The sequence below is a fragment of the Triticum aestivum genome, chromosome 6A (assembly GCF_018294505.1).
Source record: "Triticum aestivum cultivar Chinese Spring chromosome 6A, IWGSC CS RefSeq v2.1, whole genome shotgun sequence".
NCBI lineage: Eukaryota > Viridiplantae > Streptophyta > Magnoliopsida > Poales > Poaceae > Triticum > Triticum aestivum.
The window spans coordinates 35,747,275-35,767,503 of record NC_057809.1 but is presented as its reverse complement, the minus strand read 5'-3'; the positions used below and the strand labels follow the sequence as shown (position 1 = coordinate 35,767,503).

The 20,229-nt window shown below is 43.7% G+C and overlaps 2 protein-coding genes across 2 annotated transcripts; both read left to right on the top strand.

Annotated features, from left to right (window-relative positions):
* The first annotated feature begins 2,835 nt into the window (after positions 1–2,835).
* On the top strand, positions 2,836–3,395 carry LOC123131854 (histone H4). The gene has a single exon (XM_044551549.1). The coding sequence runs from the start codon at positions 2,890–2,892 to the stop codon at positions 3,199–3,201; it is 312 nt and encodes a 103-aa protein (XP_044407484.1). The 5' UTR covers positions 2,836–2,889; the 3' UTR covers positions 3,202–3,395.
* Positions 3,396–15,442: 12,047 nt separating this feature from the next.
* On the top strand, positions 15,443–18,693 carry LOC123130169 (wall-associated receptor kinase 1). The gene is made up of 3 exons (XM_044550120.1): positions 15,443–16,493; positions 16,600–16,764; positions 17,552–18,693. The coding sequence occupies exons 1-3, from the start codon at positions 15,443–15,445 to the stop codon at positions 18,535–18,537; spliced, it is 2,202 nt and encodes a 733-aa protein (XP_044406055.1). The 3' UTR covers positions 18,538–18,693.
* The last annotated feature ends 1,536 nt before the right edge of the window (positions 18,694–20,229 follow it).

The following is a 20,229-nucleotide window of genomic DNA, read 5'->3' as shown; positions in this document are numbered from 1 at the left end:
CGGCATCGGCCGGAGAGCCAAGGGGACATCGACGTGCAGCGGATTCTGGGAAGTTCAGGACACAGCCTCAGCACAGCACGCGTGCATGGAGTTCCAGCCGCCGGACCGTCACTCTGGGAGGGAGTGGGTTGGGCCGAAGAGCCGAACCCTCGTCGGTGGCGAGGTCGTCTGGTCGCCCCTCAATCTATTTGCTCTATAGTCCAGTTAGCGTGCAGCACGCGGTGTGAATGGAAGTACTTATTCAAATACAAAAAGCTTTGTTATTTAGAGGATTAATTGAGAAAATAAAAACGGTCGGATTGGAACTAGCGGCCGATATGGATGTTTACAACACCTGTGCAGTAATACTTGGATTGCAGAGGAGCCGAACACATTCCAACTGGAGCGTGGATTCATGAGTTTGGGTATTTTGGAGATGAAGATTTCTAGTAGTTCCGTGTTTTGAGTATGTGGAAATTACTTCATGTGTCTTTCATATAGAGGAATTTCCAAACTTATGATTAGGTTTTTTTTTGGAACGAAGGCTCAAGAAGAGCCCGGCTTTGAATTAACAAAGCCATCAACCGGCCAGGCGTACAAGACTGCGACTTACAACAAGAAAGAGGAAAGCGGAAAGAAAAAGATACAATGTGCTCAGCAGAACAACTCGAAGGCAAAGAGTACACCACTCTTGCCATCGAACGACGCAAAGCCAAAACTAGCTAACCTACGGAGGTGCCAGGAGGAGGGCACCACCATTCAAGATTTGTGTCGCTGGCTGCCACCAAAGGGGATCAAACAGGGCAAACATGACCTGACTCCGCCGCTGCAAAGGGTCCCTACCCTACCACCCGGGTTCGACGGGTGCCGCACCGGCGGCTGACGAAGTGATTCACCCTAGAATCCAAATCAGAGTGCCCCGGCTGCCCAAGGAGATGCACCAGAGACAGACCCACATGAAACGGAGGACCGACCACCAAAACACCATCGTCGGCAGCAGCAAGGCAAAACACCGGACGAGAGTTATCGGACGCAGTCGCTGAAACCTCAGAGAAGGCCAAAAGGATGCGACACCATGTCCCTGGTCAAGGATAGGAAACGCCACGCCGAAGGCCTACCGCCGGCATGGAGGCAGGGACCCCAATCCCCTCGAACCTGCGGCTGGAACCCTCCGCACCTGGACCAGAGAAGGATGTCGTTGATGAAAACAGGCCACCATTTGCCGCCCTCGCACCACACCCAACTTCACCACCACTCGAGCCATCCCCGGACGACACCCTCAGGAAGGAACACGCCACCAAAAATGCCGTTGTCGCCAGAACAAGGGGACCTGAGGCTTTCACCTGAGCTCTTAGACGGGATGGGAGGAGGGGGAGTCCCACCGAAGCCTCCAACAAGGTAAACGACGCACAAAGGCGCCGCCTTCGGTGTGGCCGCCGCGCCGGCCAGGGGTTTCCCCCGGATCCGCCCCCACGCACCAGATCCGCGCACCCGACGCCGAGATCCAGCGACCAGAGCCGCCAGAGGCCGAGATCAGCGCGAATCGGAGTGGATCGAGGTTGAAGACGCCACTTCTCCAGGGCGCAACGACGGGCGAGGAGTCGCCGCAGCAGCCGCCGCCCGCCGCCTCCGCGCCGCCCTCACGGCCAGGGAGGCGGCCCACCTGCACCCGCCGACGCCACCCGCCGCTCAGGCCACGTCGCGCGCCGCTGACCGGGGCCGCCGCCCCGAAGCCGAGGCCCTCCACACAGGGTGAAGCCGCCGAGATCCCCGCCGCCACCATCATCAGAGCCGCGCGGGCTCGCCGAGGAGCTCCTCTGGCGGCGGCGGACGGGGGGGGGGGGGGGGGGGGGCTAAAGTGTGGCGGCTAGGGTTGGCCCCCGGGTCGCCTCGGAGGAGACGACGCGGGGGAGGGGTACCTTCCCACGTTTCTTTTTCGAGCAAATAAGTGTGCTGATCAACTTATGGTTAGGTTGATAATCGATGTTTTGACTGATGAGGATTTCTATAGGAAAAATTTCTTCAGAGCTCTTTGGTTTGTAGGAATGAAATCCTATTTCTATAAAGGAATTTTTCTTATCCTCCACATTTCATAGGAAAATAAACATTAGCCTAGACTTAATGGAAAAAATCCTATAGTGTGAATCAAAGGGCATATTTTTTTCTATTTCTATGCATAGGATTTGAGTTGCATGTCATCTCATTTCATATAACTTTTCTATTCCTACGATTTTCCAATCTTATGAACCAAAGAAGGCCTTAGAACAAGTATAATAGTCCTACTAAGTAGGCTATAAGGGATTCCACATCAGCAATATTCTGAGCTGGAGGAGAGTTAAGACAGGAGAGAGAAGGTAGCGAGCGCTTCGTCAAGCGCCCGGCTACAACACAAGACGCGAGAAACTTCCGCCTGCTTGCAGCCCGAAGCAAGCGCTAGCGCTGCCGTTTTCTATTCCTAGCGTCCCACTATCCAATGAATAGCGTTTTGCATGCATGCAAACATTGATTACTTTAACTATCCATCAGCTCGTATAGAGCCAGTCTTATTGCACGAGATTTCTTTTATGAAGGTTATTGCTGACATGGAGCTCGTATACAGCCAGTAGCCGGCGCTTCTATTAACCATGCTCTTAGTGGAATCCATAGGGTGCCTTGGAACCGGCAAAGTCCAAATGTTTTGACCCGCAGCCCGCCTCGCCAAAGATGAAATCTAGGAACCACGTCAGCGATCCGCGCCCCCCCCCCCTCTCTCTCCCGGATCACCATCTTAGCCGTCCAATCCCGTACAGATCCAACGGCCGGCTGCACCCTCCCCCCTTGTTAAATCCCCCTTCCATTCCCTCCAGTCTCACCACCAGCAGCCGCCGCCGCCACAGCTCCTCCTCCATTTCCATCTCAGTCAGCTCCAAGATGTCCGGCCGCGGCAAGGGAGGGAAGGGGCTGGGCAAGGGCGGCGCCAAGCGCCACCGGAAGGTGCTCCGGGACAACATCCAGGGCATCACCAAGCCGGCCATCCGCCGTCTGGCGCGCAGGGGCGGCGTGAAGCGCATCTCGGGGCTCATCTACGAGGAGACCCGCGGCGTGCTCAAGATCTTCCTGGAGAACGTCATCCGCGACGCCGTCACCTACACCGAGCACGCCCGCCGCAAGACCGTCACCGCCATGGACGTCGTCTACGCCCTCAAGCGCCAGGGACGCACCCTCTACGGATTCGGCGGCTAGGCCGCGCTGGTCCAGGCCAGGAGGATCCGTCTTGCACCACCGGATTAGTGCTAGTAGCTACGCGTTGTCTGGTGGTGGTGTTCATGGCCTCGGTGTAATGGCTGCATCTCGCTGTTGTTCGCGCTGGACTTGTTTGTTGTTTGGGTGTACAGCATTTTACCCCTGAATTCGTATGGAATCTGTGGCTCTGTCGATGTTTGTTCGTGCGTGCGGTCAGATATTACCAGTGCTTTCTTCAATCCCCATTGCCTCGATCATCGAAAAAAATCCCCATTGCCTCGTTTTGTAAATTTCTGCCCCCAAATCCTGTTTGTGTTGGCTTCAGTGTTTGCTGGATTCTCAAACCAAATCTTATTTTGTTGGCTTCAGTGTTTTGGTGGATTCAGGCTGAAGAAGGTCGAGTGTTGGGAGTTGTTTTGTTCCTCTATCGTGATGTAGAACTTGTAGTGCTGGAGTTATATCCCTAGCTAGAATGTGTAGCTACCTGTGATGTCAAACTTGTGCAGTATGTGCCCATGTTGGTTCAGTGGAGTAGTACATTTTTTTTGTTGAACTATTTGTTTTGTTGTGACTTGCGTACTAAGTATCAAGTTATTAGTGTTAACTGGTGAAGCGTTAAACATGTGTTTGGTGCTGATTGGTGAAATGTTGCTGCTGTTCATCTTTTTATTGTCAGTGTATCCTGTAATTGATTTTTCTTTTGTGGAAACTCCACCCGCGTATTGATCAAATAACAAGAGTCATATGATTGTTTATTACATAGTTAGCCACACAGGGCGGAACAGTATTTCAGGAATTGAACCCGCAAATTTACCAATTATGAGTTAGGCGCTTTTACCATTCTAAATTTAGCTATCTCATGCGCCGTCATATTAGCATGTCAATTTACAATCTTTAGATCCTTAATAAACTTAGCAACGCTGATTGCTTCCTTTTTTAGATCCACCAAAGAAGACCTGTCAAAGGTTTTTTTTTGCAAGAAAAGATGCAGTAAAAGAGCAGTCAATTTTTAAAATAATTGGTTTGAGAAGAGTGATACCAATGTATATCCTAGCAAGACACGCACGAAGTTTCGCTTCGTCCACATCAGAGCACACATGAATAAAATCCCATGATGAAACCAGGACTTCTCCTAGATGATTCCTGGTGATAACCCCAACGCTAGCTGATCCTAAACTCTCCACGAAGCTAGCATCAATATTTACCTTAATATACTCCGGATCCGGAGGCTTCCAAAGAGCACGATCATTTTTGGCGGACTAACGTACTTCCCGTCACCAAGCACCCCCTTACCCTTTTTGCTTAAATCCACTTGCACACAATTGTAGGCAGTCGTGAATGTTTTCCAATAATCTTCCACGAAGATAACAGAGGTGGTCACAGATTCTTTCCCTTTTCCAAAAATCAGATCATTCCTCAGGTGCCAAGCTCTCCATAACATAAATAAAACTTGCTCGCGAACCAGCGACCCTAGTTGATCAAGCAGGATGAGGAGCCAGTCCGGCCCTGTAAATTTGAACAACTCCTCACCCGGAATATTCCACACTTCCCCCAAGGCGATACGCAAAGCACGCGCCTTCAGGACAGGTCACAAGGGCATGGAAAATACTCTCATCTTGAACACCACAAATAGTGCATAAACCCAAGACCGTTTGATGATGGGTTACCCTATTTACCTGTACCACCAACCTGTTGGTGGTAGCTCTTCAAGCAAAAATTCTAATTTTTTGCGGGACTTTAGCCTTCCAAATAACATCCCACATTCTTCTTTCCTCATTAACCGCATTGCTAGAAATTCTTATCTCCTCGCTGCAATCCTTGAGATTTATCGCTACTTTTAACAGAGAACATCCCACTTTTCTCATAGTGCCAAGCAACAAGACCCCCCTCCCCCACAGACTGAATGCATAACTTTAAAATCTCTTTAGCATCATAATGAAAAAATAGCTGCCTAATCAAATTTTCTTCCCATGTTTTAGTCCCGCTCATGAATAATTCCGACACCCATTTCAGTCTAGTACGCTTCTATTTTGCTATAGCTTTTAGCCCCGAATTTCTTGGAAGCCAATTATCTCTCCAGATGTTAACATTGTTGCCATCGACCACTCTCCATATGACCTTTTTTTAACAGTTCCAATCCATGCATAATACCCTTCCAATTCACCGACGTGGCTTGCGGGAAAACCGTATCCAATATATGACCATTGGGATAATATTTTGCCTTCAAAACCATAGCACACAACGAGTTCGGGTACACTAATAACCTCCAGGCTTGCTTAGCTAATAGAGCTTGATTAAATAACCTTAGATCACGGAACCCCATGCCGCTCTTACTTTTTGGTTTTGTTAGTTTATCCCAAGCTAGCCAATGTGTTTTCCTTCTATCCTCTTCGACTCCCCACCAGAAATTCCTTATAATATGAGCAAGTTCCTCATATAATGAGACTGGGAATTTAAAAAGTCCCATGACATACACTGGGAGCGCTTGTAGAACACCCTTAATTTGATATTCCTTTATACCAACTAGAAGCATACTTTTCAATCCAATCTGACGCTCTTTTTAAAGCCTTATCCTTGGTCGCCTGAAATTTTTCAACCTTCATTCTCCCCTCAGGCACTGGTAATCCAAGGTACTTATCCTCAAAAAATTCAGCGGTAATTTTGAGAATAACCATCGTAGACACCTGATCCTCCATACCGCACTTTCTACCAAATTTAATAGAGCACTTATCTGGGCTCAGAAGCTGACCAGTTCCCTTCTCATAAACCGACAAAATATTTTTAATGGTTAATGCAGATCAATGGACCCCTTGAAAAATAGGAGGCTATCATCCGCAAACAAAAGATGTGAAATACCTGGACCTTGTCTGCTTAGCTTAAACTCTTTAAGAGCACCTTTCTCACAAGCATCCTTTAACAACAAGGAGAGTGCCTCAGTCACAAAAAGGAACAAATAAGGTGATAAAGGATCCCCTTGCCTGTAATTGATGTTGATTTTGTTGGTGAGTAGTGAATTTTATTTAAAACTGTTTGCTAATTGATACAACAGAGGCAGGTATGCCTGTGGCAAATTTTACCCGTACACGGCGGGCATGGCAGAATTTTCTGCCTGGAAAGGCAATTTTTTTACCTCACGTGCACGAGCTCTACCCGTGCGCGAGCACCATGGTGCCCCACTGCCATCCATAAAATAACTATAACACAATACTGCATAGCAATTTCAGATTTTTGAGGCATTGAGCATTTATACAGATACACTAGTCGATTAAGCATCTTCAAGATCCAAGGCCAGAACAAGAATTCTGAAAGGCATATCAAAGAGGAATTTCGAAACACTACACTATCAGGTGGGAACGGTACTACAAGATCAAGTCGAATGCGAAAACAAAGTGCAAGAAGAGTCCAACTCCAAGGCATTCAAAAATCTCCTAAACAGTTCCTAGGAAGCATGCAACAACAAATAGGAGAGTAAATATAACTACTCCAACCTATGCATGGTATCATCACCATCATTGTCCAACACGGTGTATCACATTGAATGCGTTTGGTAGACTGCACTAGGCTCAGGAGGGCCGCTGGATGCAATTTTGGCCCATTAGGTTGTCTGAGTTGCATCAGAATTTTGTCGCACACGAACCTTAAAGTATCTCTGGGTTTGGATCTGGAAGAACGCTCGAATCAGTCCTTTTTTCAGAGCTAGACCTGAGCGATGCAACTCGAGGCGGTTGCGCGTGCAGGGACACGGGGAAGATGGCGTGTAATTTCCCGAAGTGGTGCCATAAATACTCTGACCACTCTCTCACCGCTCACTCTCCCCTCTCCTCACTCTCTCATCGATGGCACACACACAAGATCTGGACGGCGAGCATCAGAGCCAAGATCTGGACGTCAAGCACCGACGTCGAGCAACGTCTTCATCACCCCTCAGGCACGCGTCTATCAATGGCAGTAAGCCCTCTATCCCGATGGTCGATTTACGCATCAATTATACCATTCGCACACTCGAATTAGGCATCGAATCTACTTCTAGGCTTCGAGGACTGAACAAAGCATACCTTATTGGGGGTTTGAGCGGGATTGCGTATGATTTTCGCTACTTGGGGGGGGGGGGCACTGTCCACTCAAATCCACCAATATTCTAAATATTCGATTCAAAAATTTTGTTTGGGTGTGGGGTTTATGATGAGTTCATCCTTAAGGTACTTCTTAAAGATATGATCATTTCTAATGAGCCGAGGCCAAATGTTGATGGTCACATGGTTAGGTTTTCCGCACCGCACTTGTGTCATAATAATGTTGGGGCAATATGTCTATTGGGCAAAACTAAAGTTTTGGTTGGTGAATTTTGTGTCATTTTATTATGGCCAGCAAACGGCCCATGCGTTTCAACAGGATTTTTTTTTCATAATCTCCAATGTCAATGACAAAATTTTGCTGCATCACCGAGATACACTATCACTCTCATTTTCATGAAATCGTGAACAATGTTTGAAAATCATGAACATATTTTTAAACTTGTGAACATATCTGAAATATTTTTGCAGATTTTCAAATATTTTCTAAAATCATGAACATTTTTTGAATTCATGAAAAATTTATACTATTTCCAAACATTTTTTAAAAATTGTGAAAATTTTAAAATATATTTCCTGGATAGGCGAACATTTCTATAATCGACCAATATTTTTTTGATCAAACAGTTTTTGAAACTCATGAACATTTTTTGATTTAACGAACATTTTTTGAAACGCATGATCATATTTTGAATCAGCGAACATTTTATGGTTCAATAAACTATTTTGTAAGTCACAATAGTTTTTATTTTTCAGGATAATTTCAATTCATAAACAATTTTTGAATTGGCGAAATTTTGTTCAGTTTAATTAACATTTTTAATACACGAATTTTCAGAAAACATTATGAACATTTTTTATTTGCTGAACATTTGTTTTCAAAATTTCGAGTATGTGAACATTAAAATCCCAAACATTTTCTAAAAATCTCGTACATTTTCTGAAGCCACATATGTTTATGGATTATTAAACAATTTATTTAAAAATTCCCATTTTTTTATTTTTCGGAAATTTTTGAATTTTAATATTATTGAAAGTAGAAAAAACGAAGACAGAAAATAAAAACTCAAAATAAAAAACAAAATTTAAAAACCAGGCCGCCCGGACATGAGCCGGCCTAAAGAGGTGCTCTGTTTCTTCTCTCAGCACGCAGAGCGTAGTATAGATGGTTCCTGCTGCATGGGCCGGCCCCGGCAGGGATTCCCCTGTGTGAAACCTTTTTTTTTATCACTTTATTATTACGTATAGATATGCACCACGAAATATTCACGACGGTCCAAAATTATGTTAATGAATTATGACCACAATTTCCATAGCAAATGAATTTTGTTTAGAGAATTGTTCTAAAGTACATGTTGTCGCCATATTGTTATTTGGTGAATCCTGATGTACTTTGATGGCCGGATTTAATATTCGGGAAACCTTATGATATCCTACGAAAATATTAATGCCATTTCACTATGAATGTCGAGTTTAATGTTTACCCGGTGGCAATGACATCTATATTTTTATGTTAATTCCAATGTCATTTTCATAATATATCATTGAGAATTTTAATGATAGTTTTGACACTTATGTTTAATATTGTTATCATTGTCAGCTTTTGTGACAAAAGGTATCATTGTGTCTGATGGCAACCGTGATTAGATTATGTTGTCGATTTATTTTAATGTTGGCTATTAATTTAGCCGAAGTTCTTCCTGATCATTATGTGATCTCAGAATGGAACCAACGAGAAGTTTTGATTAGAGATTTAATGACAAAGTTTTTATGGCATACGATGATACTTTGACTAACATTAATTATTTTTCATGTGCCATGTATGAAAAAATAAGATCCTTTTCATTTTTGCCCAACGGTGATACATGTTCGAATAATAATTAAGCATATCTTTAATTCATCTCATTGCATGGTTAATTCATGCTCGATGTTTTGTTACAATGTTCATAACGTTTTCTCATCCCCCCCCTTTTTTTAACAATGAACATTAAGAATTATGCTAAACTTTGGTTTTGGCATGCACGGACCTTATTTAGACAACTTTCCCCACATGAAGAATTAGAGATCATTGTCTCATGTAAGGAATCTCTCAACGTTTCTGCCGCTAATGCTAAAGGATGTTAATCATGATGTTAAGGAAACCATTGGGAGTGGTCGCATAAGTTGTGTGTCAACATGCACATTACTAATTCAAAGGAGGTTAAAGAAAAGACTATTTAGTTTATTCCACTAGCATTTGGAGATGTCTTAATTCTCCATCTTAATGATGATGTTTGTTTATGCTCCTAGTTATTGGAGAAACTTATTTTTTTCTCTGTACGTAATAGATCACATGATTATGTATGATTTTAAATGTATGGTCAGGTCAACTCCAATTAGCTGGCGTTATTCTTGCCAAGTGGCGAGACAACTTATGTTTTCATTTTATAATCATTATGTGTGTTATGGTACAATTAAGATGTAAGAGAAGTGTAAAATAATGAGACGTCGTCAAAAGTGCAACCTTTTCTATTAGACCACATTTTAGAGGGAGAATGGATGTCTCATTTAAGATGAGGTATCACACTCACCTCTCTTACTCAAACCATAACACAGACTATGATAATTCTCTGATTAAGATGCAACAAGTTTATTTAGAAGAATGAATGAAAATCACACCAATGTTGTAACTCCTTTTATCATGTTTACATCTACTTACTCCCTAGACCACATTTTGAGAGGGAGAATGGATGTCTCATTTAAGAAGAGGTATCACACTCACCTCTCTTACTCAAACCATAACACAGACTATGATAATTCTCTGATTGAGATGCAACAAGTTTATTTAGAAGAATGAATGAAAATCACAACAATGTTGCAACTCCTTTTATCATGTTTATATCTATTTGCCCCCTTATGAATAATATGAAGCACACATTAATGATAAAGTGGCAAGTTTGTGAATCTAATGTCGCTTATGAGTTATGATATTGATGTAATTAAGTTGTGGCTTATGATTATATTTCTAACCAACGTTGTTTGTAATTATGTGCCACACTTCATTAAGTTCTTTTTCGTCTTGTGCCCTACAGTGATGCAGATCAAAACTGAAATGTATACTTTTTAAGACATTAGACTCTAAAGCATGATATATGTTCTATAAGAGTAAAGTAATTACCGGGAACTTGGTGCCTAGGAACACAAATCTCGAGGAGAAACTGACTATCCATGAGATCTTTATTCATGTGCATTAGGTGGATTGAGGATTATGAAATAACTAATGCAACACCTAGGGTCGAACCTCATCACTTCCCTATGATAAATAATGTGGGTGAACATTCATCTTAGTGGCTTGTTGCTATGTAGGGTGAAGGGTACAAGCTATTACAATTTTCTGGACGAGTTAAATATTGTAGGCTATAAATGGCTTTACAAATCCAAACATGACTGTGAGAGAAATCCTGAAAGGTTAAAAGGATTGTAACCAAAAATCTTGTAATAAAGAGAGAACAGATTTGTCTTCTGACACCTTTCCTCTTGCCGGGATTAAGGAATTTTCAAGATGTTTGTGTTATTACGATGACTTGTTTTTATGTTGACTCAAATTATGAATGTTTACGTGGCTCAGCCAGAAGGCTTTGTCATGAAAGGAAAAAGGAAGATAAGGCATGTAGTCTGGAGAATTTATGTTATGAGCTAATACAAGCATTGAGACAATGTTACTTTAAGTCTGGGGGAGTAAGTTCTCTACCCCATGTAGATGAAAAGCTCACTAGCTAAACCAAATGTTTTCTATCTTTCAATAATGACAAGAATGATCTTTGTGTTATCTTGTGCACTAATTGCACGGAGATTCATCCACACATAGGTCCAAAAGGAGTAAAATTCATATTATGATGACATACATGGACAAAGTATGAAATAAATACGTTATCCGCTAGTACTATGTGCTATTAAAGTCAAGCGCGATAAAAATGAACATTTTAGTGTCTAAGGAACTAATTTTGAACTAATTGGATAATGTTGGTTCCTTATGTTTCAACTGTCAGAAGCACCTTATGTATTAAGTATGAACACACCCGCTTATTTATGATGGCATACTCGGCAAAATTGTGTTTAATCCAGAATTGGACAACTGAAAAGTCGTTATCAAGCTTTGCAATATATGAAAGGCTATGATTATTACATGCTCATTTAAAATGAGTTTGATAACCTCATAACTGTGGGTCAGACAAACTTTGTTTTGGTGTGGTATGCGGATATTAAGAATTCCATGCCGTGTTACATCCGCACCCTCACACAAGGAGGTTTATCATGGAAAAGCTCCTAAATAACAACCATGGCATCATCACCGATACAAACTATTTATGGCATGTTAAGAGGCTACCGAGCAGGTTGTATGTCGAAAGAATATTTTTCGTGGAGTTAAGAGTGGTAGACAACATCTCCGAACCACTCACTGTGATTATGATCACACATTTCTCTATGTGACTAACAACAAGTTAATTGGTGATGCCAAAGCCATTTACATTATAGCTCCATTGTGAAAGATAGTCCAGGATCAAACATAAGATATTTTATATATAAATTTTGCGGTTCGGCTCACTAAAGGCTCACCACACATTACTTGATGATGATGTTGCCGACATAGGTTTAGGAGTTTTTTGATCCTGCAAATGAGGACCGTTAAATAAACCAACTCCCATAAAGTACATTGGCACTCATGGTTGACAAGATTTTTTGAGCACATAACTTCACCGAGCCCAAGAAGATCGCTATGGCTTCTCTACATTTTGTGGGAAACAAGTTCAAGATCAACACAAAGATCGTGAAGAGCCACCCATAGCTACATGGGAAGAGATGAAGAAAGCCATGCACTCAATATTTGTCCCCAAGAATTTCAGAAAGGCACTTGTACAAGAAGCTTCAAGGGCTACAACAAGGGACTCATACCGTGGAAAATACTAAAAGGAGATGGAGTCCGTGATGATAAGAGCCAACATAGAATAATCCAGCGAGCAAACAATGGCAGCACATGGAAAAATAAGAGAAGCAAACCATGGTTCGCTTCCTCAGTGGCTTGAAACATCCTATCAAGCATCGCTTCAACGGCTTGAACCATCCTATCAAGTATCGCCGATGTCCAACCGTATGTGACTGGTGAAATTGATGCAACAAGCTAGAAGGGGTCAACATCCTCCCCACGGTTGTTACTGTTCTCACTGCTTCCACGCTTGTTAGCCATATGCTGTGTAGTTCAATGAAATTTCCTAATTTGATGTCTGAATTTCTTGTTTCAAGTTCCACCTATGGGCCATGTGTTCTGGTTTAGAGATTGCTCCAGGACTTAATTTTTGGTTTGTCTACACGATGCATACAACAAGATGGGGAGTTCGAGGACCAAACAAGTGCTTCCTGTACACTGTAGGTTTGGGACTTCAATTCAGACGCTCTAACTCTACACTTTTCAGTGCTTTCTCTGATATTGATTGGGCAGGCTGTAATGATGATAGAAAATCAACTGGAGGTTTTGCAATCTTTTTGGCTCCAATCTTATTTCTTGGAGTGCTAGGAAACAAGGAACAATGTCAAGACATAAGCTGAATATAAATCACTGTCTAATGCCAGTGCTGAGATCATTTGGTTGGAGTCTTTGCTTGAAGAATTGGGAATAAAGCAACAACGCACCTCATGTCTATGGTGTGATTATTTAGGTGCTACCTACCTATCAGCTAACCATGTTTTTCATGCTAGAACAAAATACATTGAAATAGATTTCCACTTTGTACGAGAAAGAGTTGCAGAGAAGAAGTTGGAAATATGATTCATCCCTTCCAAAGGTTAAGTTGCCTATGGCTTCACCAAAGCATTGCCAATCAAGCCATTTGAAGCATTCAAGAACAATCTTAATTTATGATAGTTAAGATTAAGGGAGGGTGTTAGACATAGAGATGTTTGTGCATGTAATCTCAACTCACCTCTATCTCTTTATCCTTCCTATAACAATCTCTCTCTCTACCCCGTGTTACAAACTGAATCCTAGCGATCGGGTTGGAAGCCTTGTAAACCACGGCTGGGGTTGTTCCTGCCATCCATCAATAGAAAGTAAACCAAAAAACGAAACATAGAAAAAATAGAAAAAACAAAAGCACGCGCACCCGTCAAATGGGCTGGCCGTTTTTATTATAGTTGATGTGTTGGTAAGTAGCGATTTGATTTGAACGAGTTAATGGCAGACTTTGTTTTGGGAAAGTGCCGATTTGCTTGAGTTAATGCATGCGTCAAATGAGCCTACCAAAATTGGCTGCTGTCGAGCGAAATGTCACATGTAAGACGCTCGTGGCATAATATAGAGTTAGACGAGGTGTTGGTGGGAGGTGAGGCGAGACTATCCAAGTCCCCCTTTAGGAGTAGAGATATGGGAATGCTTGGTTCCTTGTATGTACTTCTGTTATGTCTTTCATATGAAAATCATATCTTCTGATTGAATGCAATCTTATATTTCTCTCCTAGGCCAAGGAAATATTTCATTTTTATTTATTTAATGTATTCACTGAAGGTTGGCCAGGAGTACGTGTATGATAGATTTATATATTATCGAAAGGGAGTACTGATACTTGGCAACGAAATATTGCATGTCTTACACACCATTTTGATACATTTTTTATTCAATATGATACATTATTAAACCAAGAGAGATATACAGATACACGGCAACGAAATGTTGCATGTCTTACAGACCATTTTGATACATTTTTTTATTCAAGATGAAATGTTCATTTGTATAGCACACAGATAATTATAGCACAACTGTCGAGCACAGAAAATGAAACAGAAAAATGGACAGACCAACCTTTTCTACAAACTCACCATGTCGAGCACATAAATGGAATAGAAAAAAAAAGTAAACTAAAAAATGAAACATAGAAAAAACGGGAAAATAAAAACACGCGCACGCGTCAAATGGGCCGGCCAGTTTTTATTATATTTGACGTTTTGGTAAGTAGCGATTTGATTTGAATGAGTCATTTCAAGACTTTGTTTTGAGAAAGTGCCGATTTGCATGAGTTAATGCATGTGTCAAATGGGCCGGTCAAAACTGGCCACGGTTGAGCAAAATGTCACCTGTAATACGCTCGTGGGCATAATATAGAGTTTGACGAGGGTTTGGTAGGAGGTGAGGCGAGACTATCAAGTCCAACTTTAGGAGTAGAGATATGTAAATGCTTGGTTCCCTGTACATACTTATGTTATTTTTCTTTTTTAGGAAAAACATATCTCCTAATTGCATGCGATCTTATATTTATCTCCCAGGCCAAGGAAATATTTCATTTTTATTTATTTAATGTATCCACCGAAGGTCGCGCGGATGGGCGGGAGGCGGAAGCCAAATGAAGGCAATTGGGCAGTTGGCGCGCGGCTGCCATTTTTACATCCCGAGTGTATGGAGATGCAAATTTACATCGTGAGGTGTGGTATTTTACATCTTCGGAAAGCGGTGACGTAATTTTTTTACATCTATATCATCTGTTGGAGGGGGGGGGGGGGGTGTTTAGGGCCTCGAAGATGTAAAAGTTAGTTATTTTTACGTCTACATCTTCTATTGGGGATACTGTGAGAGGAGCAAACCATGGCTCGCTTCCTTAGCGGCTTAACCATCCTATCAGCCATCGCCTCGACGGCTTGAACCATCCTATTAAGCATCGCCTCGACATGCTTCCAACTGTTGTTACTATTCTCACTGCTTCCCCATTTCATCAGCCATACGCCTTGTAGTTCGACGAAATTTCCTAATTGTACGCATGAATTGCTTGTTTCAATTAAGTTATGTGTTCTAGTTTAGAGGTTGTTGCAGAACATATTTTTTTTGTTAGTCTACACGATGTATACAAGATGAAGAGTTCGGGACCAAACAACAAGTGGTTAAATAAATTAGTACGCAAAAAAAAAGATATCAGTCCCATTGTCAACTACAGTAATTTAATTTGTTTTATACTGTAGGTTTGAGCTATATAACGTGGAGTCACGTCGGCACCGATGAGATCAGCTTACTTTGTGTAACAGTCTGTCAGGTGACGACTTGACCATGGCGATTGCATGAAGTCTACCCGATCGATCAGTTGACCCTTGATTACATACAGAGCATCCCGAGCTATCTTTGGCAGAACAGAACCCACCACTGCTCCACCATGCCCACGCCCTCGCGATCCCGATTGCTGCCATTGCCAGTCCTCCTACTCGTTCTGGCAGGTGCAGCAGCCATTGTTGGCGAGCAAGATGAGCAGCAGCCGATCACGCACCCGGGATGCCAAGACAACTGCGGCAACATGAGCATCCCGTTCCCCTTCGGCCTGATGCCGGGCTGCTTCCGCGAGGGCTTCCAGGTCACCTGCGACCACTCCTTCGACCCGCCTCGAGCCTTCCTCGCCGGCAGCGGCATGACAACCGCAACGAACACCATCACGCTCAGCGAGTCCGACAGCTCGGCGCTCTTCGACGCCCCCTATCTGGGCCTGGGGTACTCGTTCCCCAACACCTCGACCTGGCTGGTCGAGCTCATGGACGTGTCGGTCGACAGGAGCGAGGCACGGGCATACGGCCCCATCACGTCCCGCTGCAGCACCAACGTTACTCACTTCAAGCTCAAAGAAGAGGCCATGAGTCTGGCGGGGCCGTTCGCCGTCTCGGAGGCGCTCAACGCCGTCGTCGGCATCGGCTGGAGTGTTAGCGTCAAGGACAGCTCGCGCTCCACCTACACGACGACGTTCGCCTGCCGCTCGGAGCTCGCCGCCAGCCATCTCGAGCACGCCAGGGACGGGTCGTGCGCGGGGCGGGGCTGCTGCGAGGCCGCCCTGGGCTCGGAGCCCAGCTACAGCACCGTCGCTGGGGCCGGGCCGGGGGTCAGTGCCGAGAACAACACCCTGTGGAGGACCAGCCCGTGCTCCTACGCTATGGTGATCGAGAAGTCACGCTACACCTTCTCGACGCTGGACCTGTACGGCGACAAGGTGCTGCCGAAGAAGTTCCCCAGGGGCGCCCCGGTCGTACTCGACTTCGCCATCGTCGGGGACGCCGCTTGCCCGGTGAAAGGCCAGCGGCCGCCGCCGGACTACGCGTGCGTCAGCAACAACAGCCATTGTGTCAACGCGACGGTTGGCCAGTCGAGGTACGCACTCAGCTACGTGTGCAAGTGCTCCGAGCACTACCAGGGCAATCCTTACATCGCCAATGGCTGCAGAGGTTTGTCGAAATGTTTTGATCTCCACAGGCTAATAATTTCCATCCTTGTTTAGACGATTTATTAACTCAGATTTCGTATCTTATCCTTGATTTCAAACTTCTGAAGACATCGATGAGTGCAAGTTCCCAGATATATTTTTTTGCTCAAGCAAGGGCATATGTATGAACAGACTTGATGGCTATGATTGTCCATGCAAGCCTGGAATGAAAGGCGATGGAAAATCAGGACACTGTGCAGAAACATTCCCCCTAGTAGCCAAGGCGATTGTGGGTAAGTAAATGGCATGTATATTTATGTATTTCTGTTTAGAAAAATGTTGAATTTTGAGCTTTTCTTTCTAGAATATGTTGTGGTACACTATTCCTGTCTTATTCTCCTACATATCACTAATTTTAGAATGCGTAAATAAGTTTTTATAACTTTAATTGCTAATACACATTTAAACATTTATTTTTTCTACTATATAATATATTTGCATCCTCATTTTATTACCGGATCCGTTCTATGAAATACCTTTATTTCATTATTAGCTATTTATTTATACTAACACCCGTAAAAAAAGCTATTTATACTAACATGTAAACATAAGAACTTAGTGTTGGATGTTTATATTGGATAGCTTTTCTTCAAACTTCTTGCATAGCAAGTTAATATATCTAAAACATAAAATTAAACATATTGAAATAGTAAGTCAAAAGGGTGAACATGGGCAACTAGTTTTAAATTGGGGTCACCTAGTATGAGAGGATGGCCTGCACATTTGCCGTCATCTTTGACCAAATGTGGAACCTAGTGTGAGCTTTCATGGTCCTCCTCTTAGGGCACTCACAATGCATTGTTTCTTATTCACAAAAATAAATATATACGTTGTTTCTTAAGTTGTCATCCTAGCTGTGATAGATTTGTAGAGACAACCACCCAAGTGCATTATCTCTTAGGGCAGTCTCAATGCATTATATTTTAAGCTATATTGTTGATGGTGTTATTTCATTTTATACTGTATTTCTACTAGATCATTTATTGGGAACTTGTGAGTAAGTTTGTTTTGTCCATGCAGGCACAATCGGTTGTATTTTTGTCATTGTAGTTATGTCATTTCTACTTCTTCTTAGCAAAGAGAAAAAGAAGACAAAAGAGTTCTATGAAAAGAATGGTGGGTCTACACTAGAGAAAGCAAAAATTATAAAACTTTTCAAAAAGGGTGAGCTCATGCCTTATTTGAAAGATACCAATTTTATTGGAAATGGTGGTTTCGGTGCAGTTTACAAGGGCATCCTTGGTGATGAATTGGTTGCAATTAAGAAGACGATTAATGGTAGTCTGCTGGAGAATGAACAGTTTGCAAATGAAGTCATCATCCAATCCCAAGTCATCCATAAGAACATTGTCAGGCTCATAGGTTGTTGTCTGGAAGTTGATACCCCATTGCTAGTATATGAGTTTCTTTCCAATGGTAGCCTCCATGACATTCTTCACGGCAACGACAACAAACCTTTGAACTTGGATACACGTTTAAGAATTGCTGCAGAATCTGCAGATGGTCTAGCTTACATGCATTCAAAAACAAACACCAAAATCCTACATGGTGATGTCAAACCAGCAAATATACTGTTGGATGATAGGTTTGTTGCCAAGATTGCAGACTTCGGCATATCGAGGTTGATTGCAAGAGACAAGCAACACACCGCAAAAGTCATCGGTGATATGAGTTATATGGATCCAGTATATTTACAGTCAGGCTTGCTAACTGAAAAGAGTGATGTCTATAGCTTTGGAGTTGTGTTGTTGGAACTTATTAGTAGGAAGAAGGCCATGCACTCTGATAACAACAGCTTAGTCAATAGTTTCATTGGAGCTCATAGAAGAGGGGAGAGGGCAACCGAGTTGTTTGACAAAGAAATTGCTGTAGGAGAAGATTTGGAGATTCTTCAAAGTCTAGCAGGGATGGCAATCGAATGTCTCAGCCTTGAGGTGGATCAAAGACCAGACATGACAGATATAGCACACCGCCTTCTCATACAGAATAATTCGCGTAATGCATAAGTTGTTTCAAGTAAGTTGTTTATTTAGTTAACATATATGTATGGCGTCAAATAAGGACAATTCACATCAACAATTTTTTATTTTGCTATTTTGAGCATAATATTTTCAATAGATGTAGGGGATGTGTCCATCAATTTCATGAAATTTCTTCTTTCACTATAACTCACTCATTGTGCCATATTTTGAAGTTACCAAATGTATGTATTGCATGGATTCACCATTTGTTTTCTAAATGTATGTATTGTGCTACACTGGAACATGGGTACCCAATAGTGCAGTATAATGAAGAATAATTGCACTATGGGCTAATCGGCCGACGATTTTCAGCTCATCCAGCTTGGCTTCAACGGAAGGGGAAGAGCAATGGCCTTGTTGGAACCCGAGCGGCGGCGACCTACCATGCACTACTCTTCCTTGCTGCCGGCGGCGCCCATGGACTTGCCAACTTCGTGGTCATGGGGGTGGGGCGCGGCCTTGGCGGAGCCGGTGATGTCCACCTCCTCGTCGCTCTTGTCGAACACCTCATCTGCCGCCTCGTCCATCTCCTTGTAGGCGGCCTATAATTTCACCTGACATTAGCGATACCGTTAGCAGACGCGACGGATGTCACGGGTGGAGCGTTAGGAGTCGAGCGGTGCCGCCTGCTCCGCCAGGTCTGCGTCCGATGCTATGGCCATGTCAATGATGAGTTGCTCCTCCGCTTGTTGATGCTCGTCGAGGAGATGGAGGTTGTAGGCTTGGTCGGCCCGCGCCTCCCGGAACTTGGCCTCCCGCTCCTCCCGCACCATGTCCATATAGTGGGCACGGGCCTCGTGATGGTGATGCCGGCATGCATCGGCGAGGAGGGTGACACCAGCTCGTCCTCTACCACACCCCCCATTGGGACATCATTGACCTTTGTCTGCCTGCCGACCTGCCAACCCACAGCAATGTCGGCCATCTCCTTCTTCTGGTCAGATGACAGGCTATCCCAGAGGGATTTAAAGCGCGAGGAGGCTGTGGTGGGTGTGGTGCGGAGAGGAGAAAGGAGTCGTAGGATGATGACTATGGCTATGGCCGGGGTTGGAGTTTATATAGCGGGCGGATGGCAATGGTCGACGGCAGACAAACAGATGGGTGGAGCCGGAGTAGGTTCCTCGGCAACCACATATTGTTAATGCAGGGCGACTGACCGCCGCGGTGTCATTTGAATGCGGAGCAGTCACGTGCACCGAGAAGTGGCAGGCCGACGCTCTCTCGGAGCTTCAATGCCGGCAACAGTGAGCGGCCGCGTTCTCTCTAGCCGGGCATGAATGCGGCACTAACCCTCTAGAGCGGCGCTGACCGTTGAGGGCAGGGACTGCGCACGGGCGAGGCAGCGGGTTAATGGTAGGCCAGGGCAGTCAAAAGCGGACGTGGCAGCGGTCCAGATGCCCGTAAATGCCCCTAGTTTGTCTCCGATTTACGGGGAAAAGTGTGTCCAAACTGCCAAGCGGACCAATATAGGCCCGCAGACGGCAGTTGGGGTCTGCTTTGGAGATGCTTGAGGTCTTTGCTACTGAAAGCTTTGCAAGCAATCACTCAAGAAAATAAGCTTTGCAAGCTGCTGCTTCTTTTCTTACTTCTCAAAAAATAAAATAAAATACACTTCTTCTTGAGACCTTTTACGTTGCATCAGGTCTATGGGGGCCGTTCATTTTTTGTGGTTTCAGG

What these genes read in the sequence shown, in the direction of transcription:
- LOC123131854 (XM_044551549.1), top strand. Translation starts at nt 2,890, where the DNA reads ATGTCCGGCCGCGGCAAGGGAGGGAAGGGGCTGGGCAAGGGCGGCGCC.
- LOC123130169 (XM_044550120.1), top strand. Translation starts at nt 15,443, where the DNA reads ATGCCCACGCCCTCGCGATCCCGATTGCTGCCATTGCCAGTCCTCCTA. An exon ending in CATCGCCAATGGCTGCAGAG is followed by an intron (nt 16,494 to 16,599) that starts GTTTGTCGAAAT and finishes AAACTTCTGAAG; the next exon opens with ACATCGATGAGTGCAAGTTC. An exon ending in AGTAGCCAAGGCGATTGTGG is followed by an intron (nt 16,765 to 17,551) that starts GTAAGTAAATGG and finishes TTGTCCATGCAG; the next exon opens with GCACAATCGGTTGTATTTTT.